Here is a 23,894-nt window from a genome sequence, read left to right on the forward strand (position 1 = left end):
GCAACCTCATATTGTGTACATGTATGATGCTTTGTTCCACCACATTGTGAGTCAACAGCTTGGTCCATTTTGAGCTAAGAATAGCAAAGGTGACAGATAACAAGCAGAGTCACCCCCAAACAATGAAGTATCCACATGACAGTATCTGCCATCAAACTCATTCAGTCCACTGACATATTGCTTGCAAAAGCTGCCTTCGTGCAAGACACGGATTCTGATATTCTTTAATAAATCTATTATTCTTGCCATTACAAAGGCATATGTGTCAGCATAATCTCTGCTTTACTGTCATTTAATATCTAATGTCAAAGTAAAAATGGTCTATTACACATGTATTACATGTAACTCACACATTTTTGCTCAACCAAGATCAATTGAATTTACTCTTGTCCTTATACAGTAGAGGCAAAAGACATTGTAGATGAAGACTTCGCTGCTGTCACACTCATCTTTATCCGTCAGCATCAGTTCTGTCAGCAAGAGGAGGTGTTGTCAACAAAGACCACAGACCAGGCGAGATGATGCACACATGTGAACCAAAAGGTGTGAAGAACAAACTGACTTTGAAAAATGGTTACAGCTTGTGTTCATGCATATATATATATATATATATATATATATATATATATATATATATATATATATATATATATATATATATATATATATATATATATATATATATATATATATATATATATATATATATATATATATATATATATATTGAGGCAAGTGGGGTGGCCAGCAAATTTGTAGGGGGGGCCGTTGCCAACCCTGGCCACCCCCTGGTGGCGCCACTGACAATGAGACGGTGGGAAAACAAGAACAAACTTGGGAATTGGGAATTCTCACTGTCTGAGTGTATTATTGTGCTGCAGGGGCATAAAGACACAGATAAACTTTAAGAGGGCTATGTTTTGTCTGACGTTTCCTCATTAACTCTTAATGACAACCACTGGGGTCACAAGGGCAGCTTGTCCATATTTCTTGTTTGCATAAACTGAAGATAAATCTGATCAAGACTGATGCTGCCTCTGCAAAAATGTGGCACGCACTCACCTCTCACAACCGTAAACACACATACATATATATATATATATATATATATATATATATATATATATATATATATATATATATATATATATATATATATATTTTTTTTTTTTCTTTTTCTTTTTTTTGAGCCAGCCTAGTAATAGTAGTAATAATAATAGATATAATTATATTGGGAAAGAGCCATGATATCCCTTGTGTTTATATCAGTGTATTAGCTCACAATATTTGGCTGGGTGATCATAATGTCAACAAACATTGCATGTGCGGTGTGTTCTGGAGATACACGACCCTAACCCAGGAAGGTTGATGGGGAGAAAAAGGCGTCTGGTGCGTATGATCAAGTTAAGCCTCCATGAAATTAATAGTAAGTCAGTGAGATGTGATGAAAACCGAGTGTGCGTGGGTGCGTGTGCGTGCAGGAGTGGGGGGTGTGGGGGAGGACTGGAGGAAGGGGTGGCCGACAACACGAGTAGCTCACGTGATCTCTTAACGCTGATTTATGGTTCCGCGTTACACCAACGCAAGCCTACGCCGTAGGTTTTGCGTCGATTTAACGCAGGACCATAATTCAGGCTTTAAACGCGAGTCTCCCCGCAGCGCAGCGCGTCGCTCGGAAACCTGCGCGGCCGCCTCGCTGCCCGCACGCACGTCCAGAAGGACCCGGCTGCTGGAGACCTCCTGCTCTTTTGTTTCTCTAAAATCACTTTGCTGTTGTAGTTCCGACCTCGTTTGTTATCTTTTTCTTCTTCCTCCCCTTCCATTTCCCCCCCTCAACTGGAGCATTTTGGTTGCAGAGAGAGAAGGGATCCTTGCAAGAGAGAGAGCAGCGGCCGAGGAGAATGCAGCGTTATTGGACCGATGCTCAGGTTTCCTCTCTGCACTGATTCGGACTGCCTCCTGGCTGCAGGGACACAAAAGCATTTAAGAGGTTACTAGAGGATACGAGCAGAAGAAAGAGAAAAGAAAAACGGAGGATCGACACCTAAAAGCCAGTCCTCGACTAAAGGGGGTCTCACCCTGCAGACCGAGCCATGTCATCCACCAAATACAAGAAGGATAAAGAGATCATAGCGGAATATGAGACCCAAGTGAAAGGTGCGCTGTTTGTTTGCATTGTTTGTGCCTGGCCAAGCGCCAGTTTATCACTCCTTCCTAATTTTCTAACAGGATAAGCGCTCTCACCTTTGTGCGACACGCTTCACCAAACATGCCAGCCTCCTCCGGACAGGTGACAGGTAATCCGTGTCAGCAGTTTCAGATTGCGAAGACAAATGTTTATTTTCATGTCCTCCCCCCTTCTCCCTTTCACTGGCAGCCTGTGGGTTTTTGGGATGTTACTTGTGTGACTGTGTTTCTGCAGCCTATACCTTTGTTGCTGGGTGGAATGATTCCTGCGTGGAGATTATTGCAGGATGCTGCTCAGGCTGCATTAGTATATTATATTATAGGTCCGTATTTGTACTGATGTGGTTGCACATGATGGAGGAAAAAAATAAGAAACAGATCTAATGTATCTCAGGCGTTTTAAATAAACATACATCTTCTTGATTTAGAGCCTCATTTAATTATAAATGTCAAGGTGGATTCAGATGAAGCCCATATACTTGATTGTACTCAGAATGTAATACTTATTTAGATATAAGTTTTGCATTTATGATCATTATGTTTTCATCTCAGCATTGCTTGGCATCTGGCATTTAGCAGAGAGGATTTTACTCTATAATTTTAGAACCTCCCCACAATTCTTATGTTTCAAGACAGACCATGTACAAACCCAGCCATCAGTTCTATGGTTGAGGATTTCTGCTTTGGATCTGCATCACATCACCTATGTTCTCAGAAAGGCAAGGGCAGACAGCATATATGTCAAGTATAAAATGTTGCAGGAGCCAATCCTGAATACTGATGAGTGGAGCGTTACACCTAATTTGCTTACATTTTGAAAAAAGATTAAACTGGAAGCTCTCAAGCTAAGAAGAAAAGTGAGAATAGGATAGATGGAGAGAAAGGGCTGGGAACCAGGAGCAGAAGCTGCTTGGTGTATTTGCACATTTTGTTGCGTTTATGTTATATTCCTATAATTTCATGTCTTATTTAAAGCTGTTAAACCGCAACATAAATAGATTTGGTTAATTTGGAAACCTTCCACACTATACTGGAGGACACTGGTTTGATGTATTATTATTATTGTTATTTTTTTTTACAGTTTCTTTGACCCCGAAACGAGTTTTACAGTTTATAAAGCTTTTTCCATCTGCACTGCTTTCATGATCAATTGCTGGAGTCTCTAGCCTGTGAGGGACTCACTGTTGACCCTTGGATGTGAGCAGACCTGGGCAGAGAAAAAAGGCTTTCTGATGATTAGGCTTTGTGTTACCTCCCGATAATGTCAAAACAAAAGCTCATATTGTCTTTTACTGTTAAGTTTCTGCTAAAGGTGAAAACTGGAAATAACATTTTGTATAATTAGCCCATCCTCTGCTTGAGGTTTTGCAGAATCTGAGGGGACAGGGAAGGTTGGTGTCATCAGCTGGTCGGCACGGATCGAGACAGGGCCAAATTAGCACTTTTATACACCCCTGTGCACCGAATAAGGGAAAAAAATGGGAGAGACACACCCAAAGCCATTCTGAGGCCATGGGAATAAAAATCAACAACAACAAAAAAAAAAACACGTTTATGGTTTTAGTGATTAAAAAGACTGTTTTCATCGGCAGAACATTGCATGTAGTTGTGTAAAAATAAAGAGCTCCATTGTACACAGTAAATGTGTTTATGTGGACATTCATCAACATTTGCTAAAAGCGGTGCTGGCGTTCAGTTTCAAGACCCCGGCCCAATGCTACCACTTTCTATTTTGGTGGTTTTACATGTAATGTTACACCTTGGGCTGTTTAGTGACTCATGTATCACACCGGTCCTCCAGATGCTGGGAATGTGAGGGGTTGGAGGATTGATCTGCGAAGGTATTCTTTATTCATGTGTGCAGCTGATTTTATTTACTTTCTCTGCCTCCCATCTTTCTTTTGTCTTTAGGTTCTGGCAAGTCATAGAGAAAGATCAATTTTTCTTCTTTTTCTGCCTTCTGTCTTGCTTCTGATCATTTTTAGTGGGTTGGGCATCCCTTTTTTCAGTTCAAATTCAGCTGCAAACGGGTTAAATTGCTTTTGTGCCCTGCCTGCTGGCTCTTTGCATTAGACACCACTGATCAACTGCATGCGGAGGAAGCATGATAATTTATGGAGAATGCTGCTTGTTTCTCATTCACAGCTCGTGTTTTGTGTAAGACACAGAGGGCTCTACTCTTTAGAGCCACAACAATGGAGGTGTTATGAGCTGGAGCTGACAGTGAGTCGATGGTAATGGTATTCAGATTGGAAATTGCACCTGTCTCATTCTGAGTTATTAGTGTATGGTTAATGTGTCTACGTGGCAGAAGGGGCCACACCATCAGCGTGTTATAATAAGAGGACAGAAGTTGCTTCATTTTGTGTAACGGTTAACAGATGAGTAACAAAAAACTACTAGTTTCAGCAGTGCAAGAAAGCACAAGCTCTGTCACCATGATAGTCAAGGTTTTAGTAATGTGTGTTGTTTGAACGCAGTGACTGCAAATGAGTCAGCAGATGACATGGAAAATAATCCATCTGTTACAGGGTTACAAACTATTTCTCTCGCTCTTTTTTTAAACTCTTGTTATCGATGAATTCCTGACAACCCCTGAGGCTGGCTGCTGGTCATGAGATCTCTGAGGGATGGTGTTCACTTTATTCAGGCTGCTCAGCTGGACAATCCTGCATTAGCATGTCAATAGAGGCGGGCTCGTTGCACAGAACAGAGAGAGACTACTGAGGAGCTTGGACTCGGTTTTGTAGTTAACCACCATGTGGTTGCTGGACTGCGGCTCGGCCTCCTCCTGTTTGCCAGTTTTACAGGCAGCTTGTGAAACAGGCTCAACCATCAGCAGCTGCTTGACATTTACAATGGAAGCTTTGGGAATAAGCCTATACTTCCCATTATTATATACACGTGTGCTTTAAAAGCTAAAAGTTCAAAGGAGTGGGCAGCAGCTTTTAAGAGACTTGTGGGTGATAAAAAAAGACACCTTTGACTGCAAACCTGAATGCAAACCGGTAAGAGTGCTGTAATCAAGAAAATGGTCTTTATTCATGTAGCCTTGATTTTAGTTTGACCTTAGTGACTTTAGGTTCTGTTGGCTTTGGTCCCTGAATTCATCCTATGCAATCAGGAATGATTATATTCAGTGGATGGTGTGCAGTGGTGAATTGCCTCACTGACTTTAGAGGACAAATGTGCTCTGTAAAATAACATTTTTCTTGATAAAAGTTGGTGTGATCAATGATTTCAACCGGATGGGTGAACCATGTTGTGTTTATGTTACTGAGGGTTTTATTTTGAGGTAATGGTAGTGCAGCGTGATTTCAGATTTCTGACAACTATCTTCCACAGAAGGCAAGGCAAGGCAAGGCAGGGCAAGGCAAGGCAAGGCAAGGCAAGGCAAGGCAAGGCAAGGCAAGGCAAGGCAAGGCAAGGCAAGGCAAGGCAAGGCAAGGCAAGGCAAGGCAAGGCAAGGCAATCCATTCATGAGAAAAATCCAAAGTTCCTTACATACATTTTTTTTTAAATGCATTAAAAGAAAAATAGTTTAAAAGCAGAAGGTTAGACATGAATTAAGAAAAATGTAATAAATGAAATGCAATAAATAAATAATGTCTGTAGTGCATTATGATGGATTACTGAAATGCAACAGTAAACAAAAAGGTTTTCAACCTTGATTCAAAGCAATTGAGAGTTTCAGCATCCATGATGCATTCTGGGAGTTTTTTCCACAGGTGAGGAGCATAAAAGCTGAACGCTGCCTTTGGTTCTAAGTCTGGGTATAAAGGTGTGATCCTAACGACCTGAGGGTTCTAGTTGGTTCATAATGGACCAGGAGATCAGAGATGTATTTTGGCCCTAGACCATTCAGAGATTTAAAAACCAGAAGCAGGATTTTAACATCTATTCTGTGACAAAGTCCAGTCTCTTGGTTTTAGTCAGGACTTGGGCAGCAGCGTTCTGAACTAACTGCAGTTATTAGATGGATTTTTTTGGGAGACCCACGAGAACAGCATTACAGCAGTCCAGTTTACTGAAGATTTAAAGCTTGGATAATATTTTCTAAGTCCTGCTGAGACATCAGTCCTTTAATCCTCGACATGTTCTTTAGGTGATAATAGCCTGACTTCACTACTGTCTTAATGCGGCTGTTACAGTTCAGGTCTGAGTCCAGAACCGCTCCCAGATTTCTAATTTGGCTATTGGTTTTTAGCTTAACTGCTTGAAGTGCTCACTTTTAATCTTTCTTCATTGGCTTCAAAGACTATTATTTCTTTTTTTTTCTTAACTCAGATTTGTAGTTACATAAAAACACAAAATAGTCTTTTCTTTTATGGTTGACTTTGTGTGTGCAGACCAAGACTGAAATGTTGCCACTATCTGTATTGGGGTGGATGTCATTACGGAGCTTTACTAGAGCTGTATCAGTGCTGTGATGTGACTGGAAACCTTTTCTGAATTTTGTCAGTAAAAAAAGTTGCAAACTCATTGCTGGCACAGTTAGACAGAAGTTCTACTGAGTCAGGGGGATTTGTTAGCCTGTCAACAGTAGTGAACAAAGTGTGTGTATTATTGTTGTTTTTGGCAATGATATTCAAAAAATATGATTACCTTGCATTCCTCAGCCTCGTATTATATAGTATATGCTCAATCACTCTTCATTAATGTTATTATGAACCTGTAATTTAGTTTCCCCCACCTTCGTCCAGCTTTTTGGCTCATTTTTCAGCTCTGACCCGTGCAGCATTTCAGAAGTGCAATCAATGCACAGATGCAACCCAGGCACTGGCGTAGAAAACAATAAATCGTCATTCAGATATAAATTACGCAAGCACCGTCCAGAATCACTAATTCTTCTGCTTCGTCCTTCTTCATAAACAGTGCTCGTCTTCTGCGTGCCTTTCAGGGATGTGGCTGTTCTTTCATGCAGGTCCAAATTAAGATTAGATTAGATTAGATTAGATTAGATTAGATTAGATTAGATTAAAAAGCCTAATTTTCAAATAGAAAAGACAATAGATTTAACAAATTGATGAAATATAAATTGAAATGTATATTCTCTCATAGTCTTTTGTTAGTGTTCTAGGCTTTAACACTGCTAAACAACATAAAGCTGCCAAATAGATGTTGGCAAAGGAAAATAATGCATTTGCTGCTAAGGGAATAATCTTAAAAGAGGCTGCCTTTTTATTGGAGCTGCTCGATTATCAAAAAAAGTGATGAGTAAACGAGTAATGAGTAAATGAGTAAACTGTGATGAATTTCACAGCCCAGCTGTTTGTTGTGTAGTCTAATAAATGTTCTTCATCCACGGTTGGTTTGTATCAGCAACTCATCAAATAAGCCAAACGCTTTTTATTTTTCACAAAGATTTCTGTGATACAAACTATAATATATACTATACTGTACTTTAAAGAACAGTTCAACTTTAATATAGCAATTTAAAATGGCACAAACACTTACAACACGGTTTAAAGGTTTATTTTTGTTTGCTTTCTTACTCTGCAAGACTGGGAGTGGAGTCCAGTGTTACTTTAGGTCGTTTTTACTGAAAGTATGGACGGGATATCGTGGATATCGTGACTATATTTACATACAGTTTAGACAAGAATACAAAAGCATTACTGATACACGGGGAACCTCAAACACCGTCCCAAATGTACCCAGAAAAACAATGCATCATGTTCTGCATCCTGAGTGCTCCACCCAGATGAACCTCCGGGAGCTCTTAAGCTGTGAGGACGTACCTCACGCAGAGGTCCTCCTGCTGCTCAGTGCATGTGTGAATCAGCAAACAAACTTGCAGACATGCATCAGACTTGGAACAAATGTTGTGAATATTCTCTGGTGTTCATCTGTGCAAACATTTTAGATGGATGTTGCAAGTATTTTGGATTTTTACACTGTTACTTTTGCATCTTATGGTTGCATGGACAGGGTCAGTGCCACGTTGATCTGTTTTGCAGTATGTTATTATAGCATGGACAACATTACACATGTTGTAACGATTATTTTTCATGAACGTGTTAGAATAAAAGAGGAAATGATTATGAACTTACATGCTTCTGTACACAGTCCATGGCCATCGTTCTTGACCGGAAGAGTGTGGCGTGCCCTCTCCGGTCAGGTGGAGATGTGCTGCCATCATTTCCAGTTAACTCTGATTTGCTAGTCAAGGGCTAGAGAATCAGAATCAGAATCAGAATCAGAATCAGAAAAAGCTTTATTGCCAGGTCAGACATAAATCAGACGAGAGAACCTGACTCCGGTTTACACCGATGGCACCATTAATACGGACGCCATTTTAGAGCTCAACCAATCAGATTGGTCATAGAGGCTGATGGCTAATGGCCGATTCTACATGTCGAATTGGCCAAAATGAACACAGATGCCGACGGATGACTGCGCGGGACACACCAACCCGACTCCCCGACAGCGTCCAACGGCCGATTACGTGTTTGGTTAGATTAGAGTGTTTGGCTTAAGGCTTTTCTCCCACTAGGGGAGTTTTTACCTGTCATTGTTTATATAATAATTGCTCAGGGGTTTATGTTTATGTTTATGTTCATGTTCTGGATCTCTGGAAAGCGTCTAGAGACAACATCTGTTGTATTAGACGCTATATAAATAAAATTGAATTGAATTGAATTGATTATCAGGTTGGTGTGTCCCGGCCTTTAGATATAGGGTGAGAAGCTCAATAACTCGGGAGGAGCTTGGAGTAGAGCCTTTTTCACATCGAGAGGAGTCAGCTGAGGTAGTTCCCACCGGGGGGAGACCCCAGGTACAACCCAGGACACACTGGAGTGACCATGTCTCTGGGCTGGCCTGGGAACGCCTCAGAGTCCCCGGCAGTGCTGGAGGAAGTGTCTGGGGTGAGGGAAGTCTGGGCATGAGTGCTCAGCCTGCTGCCCCCGCAACCAGTGGATGGAAATGGATGAATGGATGGATGGACAGTACACAGTAGGGACGAGGAGTGTCCAAACATTTGACTGCTCCCTTGTTGGCTGCTTTTTATTTGTGTTAGCAAGTTTAGAAAGGGTAAAATAATGTTAATTTTTTATTTTTGCCTGTTAGAAAACAATAAATGAATATCATACTGGTGGTCCTGCTCTGTGTCACTTTTGGTCCAGAGTTTTTTCAGCTTTTTTGTCTCTTTCTATTCATTGCAATGAATGCAGCTGCCTTTTAATTAACAAAGACTTTGTTCTTTTTCTCAAGTACTTAAGATATAATGAGTCTTTCATGAAGCTGTGGATCTACCAGGCATGGATTATCATTCATTACAGTCTGAATCGTTCTACGTCCTATGTTTAGTCATTAATGAAACAAACAAAGTGCCATTTAAGCATAAAAACACTTTCATTTCCACTGTTGTTTAGTGCCAGCCAGTGCTTGTGTTGACTTCTCATTTTACAAATTTGCGCTGAAAAGAATTTAAATCAGCTTTCTCTGTAGAAGTGTAGCTTTCAACACCATGACTGTATGACCGATCCGGCAGTACACTGCTCTTTGCTGTCTGCAGTCTAATTATATAACAGTGACTGATCTGAAATACCAAACATGCACCCTTCCTTCCAATTCTCCTTTTATTTTGTCACCAAGAAAACCCAGCTACTCTTCTAGTAAAAACACCATTCACCCTAAACAGAATCTGTTTCAAATCGTTTTCCATATTGCCAGTGGAAATTAAGGAAATTCAGAAACTTAAAAAAACTGACGTGATCTATACATGTTCAGATCAGTTATAACAACATGAGGGTCAAGACCCACAGTGTTTGAATCCCTTTATAACATTAAAAGGTTAAATAGAAAAGAAACTCATAGAACTGTTAATAACAGAGAAATTCACAGAGAAATTTCATGCAGAAATATATTCATAAATTGCAACACTGAAAAAGAGGAGTGCATTCAGCAACTATGAGCTGACAGATGGATCAGAAAAAAAAACAAATGAAAAGAGATGAGCAAATGTCATTCCTAAAGTCTGATAACAATATCTGAAACAAGGCAGGAAGGAAAAAAGATCTTATTTCAAGAAATACTTCCTTCTGAGAGACCTTAGAAACAGAGAAAATAGGGCAGTTGTGCAATGTGTGATGTATATGAAGGGTTTGACACGGCCATTATATGAGGAAGTTGTCAGCTACATTTTTTATCGGTAGGCTTGGGAACAGTGAGATTACCATTATCACATATAAGTGAAACATGTGTCCTGCAGAAGAGTTGTTTGTGCTGTAGCTCTCAGATCACTCTTGTCCAACACTGATCATAGAAATGAAACAATAAGTGGCACGGCCTCACTGTCGAAAAACTGTGGCTTTTACTGCATGGCTGTTAAAAACATATATATTATGGGATTTCTAACAGTTTCTTATTTTACCGGTACCTGGTATTTATTTCTTCACTAAATTCCTTTTAAATGTGTCTGTTTTGTCTACAGACCAACAGCCTCAAACCTTAATGGAAAAGCAACAAATAAAAATGTAATAGTTGGTCACTGCAGGTTTGATTTTTGCAGTTTCACAAGAGCATGTCTAAAACTGCCCACATTCTAAACACACAAATAATTGAATTTCCACCCAAACAAAAATACTTATTTGGTTGAGAATCATCAAAAAGCCTTATGAAAGTCTCACTAAATAATACAGGGTTGTCTTCGCTGTCCGTACTCTCAGTTTGATTATTGAAAAACTGTGGTGGACTGATATTGTAGCAGTTGTTTCAGACGTCCACACCCTCCAATTAAACACAATCACTGTTGGGAAAAAGAAGAGATCTCTTAAACCATTCAGTGTCTGTGATTATTTTATGAAATAGTGATATTGATCAGATGCTGCCGCACTGTGATGAACCATAACTCATAAGCTTCATTTTCAAAATGACTCCAGCGTGTGCACCGGCACATGTTTCCTCAGTCAATCTGCCACCTATTCTCATCCATCAGATCACTCCCTCCTTCCTCCAATAAGCTTCTCCCCTGGGACTGGTTCATGCCCATGTTGCCATGGAGACACTAGGCTGGTCCTATAAAGCTGGATTCCCGTATGCAGCAAGTGATAGACAGCTGGGTGTGTCTGTGAAGCTTGTGTTTGGGCTTCCCTATGTGTTAGATGCATCGGTGAGGGAGTGATCAGGAGGTCTGGAAAAGTTTATATGCCTTTTATTGTGGAACATATTGATTTTATCATCATCATGTGTTTTCCTTGTGCATAGTTCTATGTTCATCACAGTTTGGGAGGGGTAGACGAGCCTTTGCCCATTTTTAGACAGTACGCAGCGACATAAATAGCAATCGGTTTAACTGAAAGTAGAGTTGAATTGCATTAAGCCACAAGATAGTGAAAATAATGCACAAGACAAGATGATCTGTTGACTTTTTTCCCCAGATTGAATTGATTTTTAGTTTAGTAGCCAGAACATCCGGTGGAAAATCCAATAAACCAGTTGATAATTAGGAGAACCGACATGAAAACTGACAGCTGGCATCTTGCCGTACGCTTATCCATTGGTTCCTCTCTTCCTGGTCAACGAGAGGCCAGTGAGATGGAGACAGAGAGGAACCTGCAGCAACATCCAGAGCATGCCCACCAAATGAATCCAAAATGGTGTTAATCATTAGAGGATTAAAACGGAACAGAAGAGTTAGGGATTAGTTCCTCGACTGGGACTTATGACACTCGGTTGAGGGACAGTGAGAGAGAATCAAGGTCTGTGTGTCTTCTTTTCACACTAATTTGGCTCTGCAGTGGAGAGCAGAGATGCTGCAGAGCCGCAGTTGGGGATTAGGTTAGAGAAATTTGGCTCAGAAATTGCTTTGTCTGGTTTGTGTGTGTTTGCGTCTTAGCTCATGGTGAAATGAACGCTCAAGACCTCGACTCTGAGTGTGTCTGCTGCCTTCTGAGGCTGGTTAAGATGGAATATTTATCCCAATTGAATCTGGGATGTCATTTTTTCCATATAATATCCTGTTTCATTGTCTTGTTGAGTTGTTCTGACACTCATTTACACATGCAACATCAAATTTACCGTACGGAAAATTACATTTTATTCTTATCATCTGGTAGGTAATTAACTCATGTCATTTGATCTTCCTGAGTCAGCTTGCTGCCCTGAGCAGCCTGGGCTCTCCTGCTGGCTTCAGGATGCTCTGCAGACAAATCCCCTCATTCACTGCATTCTCATTCTTTCTCGTCTTCATTATGAAAAGACGTCACACGACTCTCCCAAACAGCAGACTTGCAGTTAACTGCTGCACCAGTGCATCAAATCATCTTTGGAAAAATACACGTTTCATTTTTCCCAAGGCTTCTTTTAGAAAGGTGTACTTAATTTGAATCCGATGCCTCCTGACCTGCAGAAACTTGAAATATTCATTTTAATGTTAATTAGTTTGATCTTTTTCTGAATAGTTTGGGAATTGTCCTTCCCCAAGAACAGAGGCTGTATTTAGTTTGAGTTGAACAGTGGGGGAGCCCTCCTAGATCATTTCAATTCTCTTGTGGGTCATCTGCGTCACATTGTTTTTTCAGAAAACATATGGCAGCCAGCCAACCATCACAAGTGCCCTGTTAATCTTGCAAGCAGGAGCAAGTGTTGGTTTGTGTACACATGAAAGTGTTGGCTTTCTTGTTCACTCAGTATTACCAGCTCAGTAAACCTGTGGGCTCAGAGCAGCTGCTTATCTGGGAAAATGAAGGAACAAAGAATGGAAATCAGAGGAGATCTCAAGATATAATAACCATAATCGAGCCCAACTGTAAAGATTTGTTATGTCTGTAAAGTTAGCACCCAATCCAAATAAAACTGGGAAATACTAGTTAGCTCATTGCTGTTATCAATTCAATGTTATTTTAGTTATCAATTTAGTTGTGTTGTCAAAAGAAACGGTGCAGCAACATTAGAAAAATGAGTGTAGATAAGTACAGTCCTTTGGTTATCGGTCAGATCTATCCCTTGGCAGTCGTTTCATCCTCCGAAAACCCGGATGCGAACAGCCAATTATGTAACCTATTGTCATTTTCAGAGAAAGCTGGTAGAAACCAGTAAAGCTTTCTATCATGCCGCTCTCTCAAACAGCATGACTAATTCAATTTTTAACTCACTTAAGGACTCATGTATGTTCTTGATGATGATGGACAAATATAACTCATTTCAGGTAAGTTTTGGTTTTAGTAGCAGACAGCTGCTTCTTGCCACATCTGTATTACACATGAAGTTTAACATATTTGGAACCTGGTGCTTAATGCCCACCTTGCACGACTGTTCATATCTAACGATTGCAAATTACTTTATTTATAAGTTAGGTTCTCCTAGGCTTAATGTTAAATTAAAGCAGCACTAAGACATCTTGTTGAAGACATTTTTGCATACATTTTTGAAGGGTTGTCAAGCTCTTAGGATCTCTAGTCAAAGTAACTTTGGTATCACATCACAACTCAATGTCACACATCAACAGTGATTATAGAGCTGCAGTGGACATCATGGCAGAGGTGACTTAAGAAAAAGACTTAAGACGGAAATGCCCGAGGAGAAAATGAGAATAAAGCAAATTAACCTCCATACCTATAGGGGGACCAAATGAGCTAAATATTGCAAAAGTAATGTGCTGCTTTAAAAATAAATCCAAATCTGTTATGGTCATGGGTCAGATCTCCAGAGGTGGACCTCTGTTGGATGCTTTAGCTTACAATCTATACAAGCTTGCTGTGTCTTGCTGGTCTGTAAGGTAATGTTGTAAAGTGGCTATTCTCAGTCCAGGTCATGAGACTTATGCTAAACCACAACAAACTATTCTCACACTCAAGCATTGAAAGATGAAGTCCACTGGAACACAGCTTTTTCATGGCATCAGTCACTGCCTTAAATCAGAATTTGATCCACATACAACTGGTTTGCGATCTGGATTCACTTAACTGATCCCACAAGGGACATATTTCTTTCACATATGACATCTTGCTAGGAAGCCGAGGTCAGCCAGGCTATGGTGCCCCAGCTGGTTTAAGTGATCAAGTGCCAAACAATGGCACTTCGATGGTGAGATGGCCTTGAGCCCATGACCTTTGGTAACCTGGAGCCTTAACTCCTGAGCACAGGTCCAAGGCAGGTCCAATAAAACTTGAAGAGTATTGAAGCACTGCATCTGTAAATCATTTTGCTGCCATTCTCTTTTTGGGAAGCCGACAGGAAGTCAGGAGGATCAGCCAGGGGAAGTCTCCGATACAGATGCTCTCAACCAGAGGACTGTGCAGCGCATGCTTTGTGGGAACAAAAATGCCTATGCGACCTTTAAAAAAGTGTGGAAAAAAATGCAGAAGTGTGTCCACTTCATATAATGCAGCTATTGTGCTAACAAAGGTTGTAACGTCAGGCATTCAGAATAGATGTCATTTGATTCTCCTTTTTCATGCTCCATCAACATTTTTCAGACAGTTACAGAGACATTGGTTCAATTTTATTCAACAAAGTTTTTAAAAAAAAACACACACACAGCCTTCAGTACAAGATTTTGTCTGTGAGGGTCAAAGTTCAGAGCTCTCCAACATCCGACCATTGTTTTCCAGAGACTTTCCTTTTCCTGTCCTACAAGGACTTAAGTGTCCACTGTGATTTCAGTGCATGTCCAATAATAGCACATACCTGACCACCTACTAGAGCAGGTGTCCCATATAAAGGAGCAATGAAGATGATGATGGAAGGTTAAGTTGAGGAATGTGGAGTGCTTGTCATAAATACAGTATGTCACAATAAAGCTGTCCATACAGAACATTAACAAATGATTGTAGGGTGTTTGGGTACAGATATACAGCTAAAACACACATGCATTTTGGTCAAACTGTGGGGAAACTATGTTGAAATATACACTTGTAGAACATTTCATTCGAAGCACCTGTGAAATGTGTAGACAATGCACCAGCCCAACGAGGCTGACTCCAAGTGGGGATAAATGCATGAGCTCAGATGATCTGTGTTTGGTGTTTAGATGATCTATCTGCATACAGATGCTGCTAGAAAAAGGCATCTTGGAACAATAAAAAACAGAAACCCATGGTTTGCTGGTGGGCTTCCAATTATTTTCCTTTTGCATGACCCAGTTTTAGCAAAGTTGTTGCTGGTCAGATGGTCTCACATTTGAATTGAGAATATAATGGTGTAGAGCTTGAGGTCAGTTTAATTACTGCAAATCAAGGTCCTGCGGGCAGCGGGTGCAAAAACATCCTAAATAATCCCACCTCCACCTCTGTACTATTTGATACTTGGTATGACATGTTTGTGCTACAATTCTATTTTTTGTTTTTCTCCAAATGGTGCTGCGCATTACGGTTGAATGTCCCCCACTTGTTTGTCCAAAGGACGTTGTTCCATGAGTCCCGTGGTTAGTGGTTTGTTTTGATGCAATATGCAAACCTAAAGTCTGCTGCCTTGTTTTTCATGACAAATTGTGATTTCCTGATTTCAATGGTAGATTTTTTTCCCCCTTAAAATTTAAAGAGTTTGCACTTTGTTTTTCATATGACTCTAAAAGTCCCCCTCCCTCATGTACTGTATGTTAACAGAATATACATAGCACTTTAAAACTGAATAGATTTGAGATTTGTTATTGTAAAAGGTTATTGTGGTGGGCAGGATTGGCCTTCAGTCCTTCATTGCAGTAGATTTGAAGATGTTTCCAACAGAAGATAATCTGTTCTTCATCAGTATATTCAATAGATGGTGACCAATGTTGTCCATTATGTTTACATGCTGGTGTAACTTCCTTCTTTTGACGTTCAGTATTTCACTTCAACCATATATGATATTCAATAATATGCATAAAGTAGACACATAAAATCTTAATTAAAAGCTGAAAATATACAGGCTGTGTAGAAGTACAATTCATAAGGACCGATAGATTAATCATTATTACATAAGAAAATAGTTAGCAAGAAATCAAATAAACACAAATAAAACTTCAATTTTGGCAACTTTTAATAACAACGAAAATGACAAATTTTAACTTTAAATTCTCTTTGATGTAAAGAGAAAACCACAGATTAGAAATGTTATTGGGATTTAATTGTACTTTTCTAAATTGTTATTGGAAGGAAAGTTTAAAAGGAAATGTTCAGATCAAAGAGATCAGAGCCATTATTTGGTAACAGGAAACAAAAAATAGAAATTTCCTATACTACCAGGCTTTCGTGAAAAGCTTCAAATTAGGCTTAGTTACATACCACAATCAAAAATTGATTTTCATCTGGCTGCCATGTTTTCTGTCCTCCCAATTAGGACGTTAGGAAGCTTAACAGGGTGAATTTATCCATCCCTCAAAAGAAGAATAAAAACGGCCGCCCTTATTTGTGTGATCCCACCAGCCTCTGATCACACTTCAGATGCACAAGCCCCACAGGACCCCCCCCCCCCCCCCTCAGCCTTTTTTGTCACAATACCCCTCTGCCTGTATTCAAAGGGAGAAAATAAAAAAAAGAGACTGCTTCATCACTACAAAGAGATCTCACAGTCAAGCATCAACAAAGTATAAACATTAAAGGTTTAACTTGCTCACTTTGAAGTAGATGAGTTATGTTTTTGGTCGATTGCCCAGATAATCCCATTTGAATCTGGGGGTTTGGGGTACTTGCCTATAACTGCCCTAACAGAGTAGTCATACACTCTGTTTGAAATGCTAATCTTCTGTTCCTATTGCTTGAAAAACTACACATGAGCTTGTTTTTTTAATGAATTGAATGATCCCTTTACAATTCCGGGTGATCCAAACCATTGATGCTTATTCATGCCGAGAACACATTGCACGTGTCATTCTATTAACACACATATAAAAGTACGGGTTTGAAGTTTAAAGCACATTTACCCTACATTATACAGATAAAAAAGAAGATAGGCTACCTGAGTTAACAAGAATCTATTCAACAGCTATACAAGCATTTGATATGATGAATCTTTCAAGAGCTGTGTTTTATGAGCACTTTATCAGCAATTTAAATTACAGCCCTTTTCTTTTTTCTCTTGGAAGTAAATTATTGCGTTGACAGTAATGGCTATCAGAAAATCCTCTTTATGCAAATCTAATGCTACATAACTTATTTTGTCAATGCTAAAAAAGATGAACAGTCATCACCAGTTTTTCTGCAGGCCTATATTCACAACATTTTCTTCCTCAGAGATCGAAAAGAACCACAGACGGGTCCCTTTCTTTGAACAAACCGCAGCGAATGGAGCTTGTCAAAGAGCTGGGAATACTTGGAGAATAATGCTCCAATTGCTCGTGGTGTCTCAGAGGGAAGGGCACACTTCTGGTGTGCGTGACCTATTTTTACAATTGCATGTGTCAAACGTATCTCTGCAGCTGATTATTCAGAGTTCCCTTCTTTTTTTTTTGCAAAGAATGTTTTCAGAAGCCCGCCCTGTCACTCATGAACATTGGTGTCACATTTCCCTCAGGAATCTCTTTTGGTTTGGGTTGACTTTCTATTAAAAAGAGTAAAAAAACAACAACAACAAAAATAAAAAATAAAAACAACCCTGCATGTCTGGCAGTGCAAGACTTTCCTGACAGGACTGATGTAGTAAAAAGTGTTGTCTGGTTCAGAGCTCCTTTTTCAATGGGAGTGTAAGCTCTGGGAGCTGGGAGAGGGAAAGGGAGGCCTCTGGATACAGAAGAGGGTTGGGACAATGGTTAACCACAGAGTGAAGCATGCCTTTTAGGGCTGAGGCCAGGCGGCACGACATCACAGAGGCTCCCCTGCGCTACGTTTCTATTTCCCCAGTAATCAGGGCCAGCATTTATTCACGACGAGGGCTTGGCTGACCAAATTACACCCTCTGCAGTCTGTGTGGTTTTACCATTCAGTTAGCAGCTCATCTGCCTGTAGCGTGCCACTGCCAAACTTCATCCTGCCCTTGTTTTTGCGGTTTATAACTTACAGTGACTCATGTTGTAACAGAAGGATGTTGCAACATGCTGCGACTTTCATTAGAAAGTTCATGTTTTCCGCATTATTGTTTCCATGTAGGAGTTTCGAAGACAGAAATGACCACAACATTACAAGGAAGTCATGTCCTGTGCAGGAGGTACAGGTTCCAAGTAATTTCATTGCATGGTCCATGAGATTTGGATTAGATTTTTGTTTCCTTGCTTTTCTTGCGTTACTGTCCTCGTGAATTTTGTCACGTTTTGCGTCACAGTTTGGTTTGCCACTCAGCTGCTGGTCACAACACTGGTTGTTCAGTATATTTAAACAGTTTACCACCTTTCTCTATTTCTACCGTGTGTTGAAATGTGTATCTTAAATTATTTAATTCTGTTGAACTCTGTTACCTAAAGGGAATTAAACATCACCCGAAGCATGATAAGAACCATTATTGTTTATATATCATCATGAATACTATTCTGAAGAACAGATAACAAGGGGAATCAATGCACAAGTGGATATTGGGACCAACTGATGCCTTTGCAAAAAACTTTATAACATTTTCTTTTAAACTTTTTTACTTTTTCTTTAGGTTCATGAGCAGGAATTAAGAATATGTCAGATCTAGGTCAATCAAAAAACATTTAGCTGTGTGATAGACGATGCATCTTGGCTGCAGAGGTTTCCTTCCTCTTCACCGCTCGTCCTGCTTTAGCTCCTTCTGTGTTGTTCCGTTTTTGCTTGTGAATCAGGCGTTTCTCTCTTGAAGTTGGTGAATTGAGACATCGTTACTGCTGATGACAGCACTACAAAGAGGAATCAAGTTTTGCCTGTGGCGCCCACAGGCATGAAGGATTTACCGTCGAGGTGTCAGGTTCCTCCTAAGGAGAAATGTTACTCAGCTGCCTTATCCAAGTGGGGGTGTCCATTACCTTCTCATTAAACCAGTTTGATTTCACTGTAAATCTAAGTGGGGACATTTATGAGAGGTCACAGACACAGGTCCTCTTACACGGAGCCTCAGCATTTATGTTCACTTTTAACTTTTAACCCGTTTCTTTGTCCTTATATTGCTGCTGATCTGAGGTTCTGTGGGGAGGTTTGTCACGGTCACTGATAGTTAAAATAGTGTTGTTGTGATGTTCAAATTTTATTTATCTAAGTACAGTCACTTTGCAGCTTGCTACTTTATTTGACTTTTTTTGCATTTCCTCTCCCTATTCTCATTGATGCAGTGACTCTAGACATCTTTGACGAAATGAGATTTAATCACATACAAACTCCAAGAATTGTTTTAGAGGGGTCATATTATAAAAAATAAATTTTTATGTGATGCGGGGCATAGTAATCCACGTGACAACCGCATGAAAATGTTAACTTTGCAGATCCAGATCAGAGAAGTAATCCCCGGCTTCCCCATCGGATAAGGGTGGCGCTGAGTACAGTTACTGAGTCCACTGTACACTGTCCAAAACTAGCAGCCTTGAACAGAACTGTTGAAAAAAGAGAGGTTGTTCTGCATCTCTGCAGTATTTTGACCAAACAAAACAAATTCACAGACACTCAATTAAGACTGTAGGAAGTAGGGTCAGCTTTTGAAAGAAAATGTCTTCACTTGGTGTGTAAGCGGTTGTCTCATGCCTTTCTTGTTCTGTATTTTAATTGACAGAGATCCGTAACCAGCTGGTGGAGCAGTTCAAATGCTTGGAGCAGCAGTCGGAGTCCCGCATCCAGCTGCTGCAGGACCTGCAGGAATTCTTCCGTCGCAAAGCCGAGATTGAGCTTGAATACTCTCGCAGCTTGGAGAAACTGGCTGAGAGATTTTCCTCCAAGATCCGCAGCTCCAGAGAACACCAACAGTTCAAGTGAGTTTTCCAGCCAAGAAGCAGGAAACACTTGTGTTTTCTGCCGACATATTCCATGTCCGTGTGCTTGACGGAAGATGGGAGCATTGCCACATTTTCTTTCTTTTGTTTCGTATGCATGAGCAGCTTCTCGTCAGAGCTCACATAAATAACAGTATTTTGAATCATCTGGCCCTTTTTTCAATTTAGAATCTAAATCACGTAAACCTGCCCCAACTTTAATGCAGTCAATCTGCAGGTTTCATTTTATTAAATAGGTACTGCAGGACTATATTCCTTCGTCACTCAATTATTTAAAATCCAATTCTGGGGTTTAAATGTGTCATTTGAAAAGACTTGCTTTATTCTAAAATGCATTAATATGGTGGAACGCAGTTACCACTGTCAGAAATTCACAATATAAATAACGTAGCATGTGGAAGTGTAAATTAAAAGGAAAATACACAACTACTCAGGTTTAAAAAACACTTTTTACATTTATTTTCTACATATTTTATTTCATGCAAATAAAACAACGTAAAAATGTTTAGGATATGAAACGACACAATTAAAGCACAGTTTAATTTGATATTCTCTGGATCACAGTTGGAAGAAGAAACAAACATTATTGCATTATATAACCCCCCATAACGTAATTGCTTATGATTTAAATATGATAGTAAGATTAAATAACTACAGAAAACTTTGAAAGTGCAAGACTTTCCACACCAAGACATTCTTGTTACACTGCATGGTCAAAGTGACTGTCCGGGCCATGCACATGCACTGTACACACTGCACGAGAGCACAGTTAGGGGTGAAGTGCACAAAGATTTAACAGGATAATTGAGTCCAGCTGCGTCTGAAGACTGGAGCCTTGATAGAACCACGTCGCCGCTGCTGCACCACTGTGGCTTAACCTTTTGGTCAGCAAAGTTGCTCTTAACCACTCAGCGAGAAACGCTTGTCAGAACAATTCATTAACAATCTTGAGAATACCAGTTTCCACTGCAAACACCACACCTGTCAAAAAGGGAATCAAAATAGTGTCTTGACAAAGGCAATGCATGCAGACATTCACATAAACAGTCACATCAAAATAACAGCAGGACTACACTTTTAAAGGGGGGTTGTTCACACTGCACACTTTTACATCATTCATTTTTTCTCAGGTAAGTTGTTTTTAAACTAACCACTGCATTTGTGGATTGACTTTACGATGTTTTGATAACTTAACAAAAAGTTTCATAACATTATTGCAGCTTGTGCCATGAGCCCTTGACCTGCAAGCAGACAACCACAAATCCTGTTAACCAGCTGCTCCTTTTCTTTCTTTCTTTCTTTCTTTCTTTCTTTCTTTCTTTCTTTCTTTCTTTCTTTCTTTCTTTCTTTCTTTCTTTCTTTCTTTCTTTCTTTCTTTCTTTCTTTCTTTCTTTCTTTCTTTCTTTCTTTCTTTCTTTCTTTTAACCACATAAGTGTAGTTAGGTTAATGGGGCAGCCACCAAAGCACCAATTGGTTCTAGCTAGGAAAAACATACATGTTTGTCCAATAAAAACATGCAGCAGTTATAAAGCCACAACCTCATATAACCCATTAAAGCACAGACAAGAGAAAAGCAGGTTCTACATTTAATTCTGAAAAAGCTCCACAATAGAGTACTGAATTCATTCCTTTTTGATTTCACCATAGTTTTCACTTTCTAAATGTACATTTTATTACTGTTTTTTGGGTTGGTCTTTTTTTATGTGTATTTTTTTCTTATCAATTTATCTTTTCCTGAGGGAAAGATAAATTGAGCTAGTCCTCCTGATCAGGATGGACCAGGATGTGTCTTGGATTCCAGCCTACATTGAGCTGGCAGAACCTCTCCACTGCTGATTCATTGGCAAGCTGAATGCCTCTGTGATTTACAGCTACTGCAGTTACAGCCACACCGCAGAAACCGACCCATGGATCATTTAGCTCTTCCACTTTACCTCATTTGCAACAGAAAAAAAGAAACACTGGACGGTAGCTGGGTTGCTCTGTGCCGCAGTTGCAGTACCGGTGCCCTCCTCGTGATAACATGACTTCATTTAAATACTGTACATAACTGATATTCCATGGGTTTTACTAACATCACCATTTAAAAGGCATGTCAAGTGAAATCTAAAGGAGGGTAGGCTGTCGGAAAGACAAAGCAGGAAGTCTTGTTTAAATCAGTGTGTTGATATACAGTATCCGTGTGCATCCAATTGACTGGTTTTACGGGAAAATGGGGAGAAATACTGTATGTTTGGCCTCTTTCTTGTGTCACATCTCCCTACGACTAAACAAATTTAGCTCTGACGTCACCAGTGAAATGGTGTCCCTTAGTGTGTCATGGTCAGCAGGACACAGCCTGAAACATATTACTGGATGTTGCTGCATATTCCAGCATCACGCTCTGTGTTTAGGCCTGTGTCCACAGCATACTCTGCTTGGAATGCCTTCGAAAACTGTTGCACGCTTCAGTGATGAAATGATTTGGTGGAGTCATGGGTGTCGTTGTAGAATACCACCGGACTACTTGCACAGCTTTAGTCTCATTTAGTGCAACTTGCTTTGTTGATATGAGTCGTCTCTGGTGGTCTGAGGGCTGAAAGCTAAAGGTCTGAACATTCGGTGCATTGCTCTTGTCAGGCTGACAAGCCCAGATGGCAAAAATTGGCTCATACTGTACGTGATGGGTAGTTCATAAGGTTTGCAATTTGTTTTTCATTTCCTTTCAGACCTCTGCTCTCACTCACTGATGCTGCACCATACTCTGTTTCTGCAGCTGTGTAATATCAAATGCTGTTAATCAAAAAAAAAGGGGAAAATACTCAATGATGTTCAAATCAGTAGTGCAGCATATTGAAGGCCTTCTTGTGTAGGGGACAAGGCAAATCTAAATGGCAAAGCTATCGGTAAGTGCCCACGTGCCCCTTGCCTTTTGAAAATTGTTTGTCTCTTTCTCCTTTTCCGTAGCTGCTTCATTGATAAGCAGGAGGCAGGCAGCGTGGAGGGGATTAAAGGCCTTCACAGAGCCACGTTGTGGTTTGATAAATACAGACTTCCTTTTGGAAATCCTGGCTCAGACACATCTGAGGCTCTGGGTGATTAAATGGTGACACCGAGTGCAGCCATGATGAAAGAACCAACGCTGTTTTGCACAAAGCTGAGTTGTTCAAGGCATGTTCATCATGGGGACAGCTTGATATCTGTTTATCCTTGAATTGAGGGATTATCACAATGTTCAGAAACCATCTACTTTTTTGTTTTTACCATTTGCATCCACCAACTCTATCTTATCTATGTCATGCTTTTCCAAGTCTTCACTGATCAAACTGAATGTATGTAAAAGCCCCACAGGGGTAAGTAAGGAGAAGAAGACATTGTAAAACAAAAATACAAAATGTGAACTGTCACATAACTGAGCATAACACTGATTCACTCGTAAGTTCTCATTCGATACTAAGGCTGATGTGGGAACAAAGTAAAGATATAGGGCTGGATTTTGTAGTATGTCTTGTCTTTTGAGATGGATTGTCCTCTATACACAGGAAAGGTAGTATCTCAGTGTCATAAAACAAGCCCAAGAGCTGCATGGGTACCGTGCTAACAGATTCAGCTCTCACAGATGCTGCTGGTACAGTGTTCGGGCCTAATTAACAACCTTCTGCTCCTAATTCTTGTGAAATGAGGGCAGCAACAAGGGAACAAGAGCTCCTGTGTCCTTTGTCCTATTCCCTTTCTTGTCTCCAAGGAGGTAGTCCTGAATATTTGGAAACTGTGTCCTTCCATTATTAGACTTTCTCAGGCCGGGGTTTAGTTCTCCTTGTAAGAATAACTGGTGTCTCTGAACACAAATCTGTAGTGTTTGATGTACTTTTTAGCATTGAGGAAAATATGGGAAACTCCCAAATAACTATTAGGTCAAAATGATTCAAATACTTT

At 40.0% G+C, this 23,894-nt stretch overlaps 1 protein-coding gene across 2 annotated transcripts in view; it reads left to right on the plus strand.

Annotated features, from left to right (window-relative positions):
* Window positions 1–1,696: 1,696 nt before the first annotated feature.
* srgap3 (SLIT-ROBO Rho GTPase activating protein 3) overlaps window positions 1,697–23,894 on the plus strand; it is a 60,492-nt gene continuing 38,294 nt past the window's right edge. For both annotated transcript variants that reach the window (XM_061727104.1, XM_061727105.1), the window contains exons 1-2: window positions 1,697–2,157; window positions 19,762–19,957. In XM_061727104.1, coding sequence (XP_061583088.1) covers window positions 2,094–2,157; window positions 19,762–19,957 — 260 coding nt within the window. In that variant the 5' untranslated portion in view covers window positions 1,697–2,093. The remainder of the gene's footprint in view (window positions 2,158–19,761; window positions 19,958–23,894) is intronic.

The sequence above is a fragment of the Cololabis saira genome, chromosome 8 (genome assembly GCF_033807715.1).
Source record: "Cololabis saira isolate AMF1-May2022 chromosome 8, fColSai1.1, whole genome shotgun sequence".
NCBI lineage: Eukaryota > Metazoa > Chordata > Actinopteri > Beloniformes > Belonidae > Cololabis > Cololabis saira.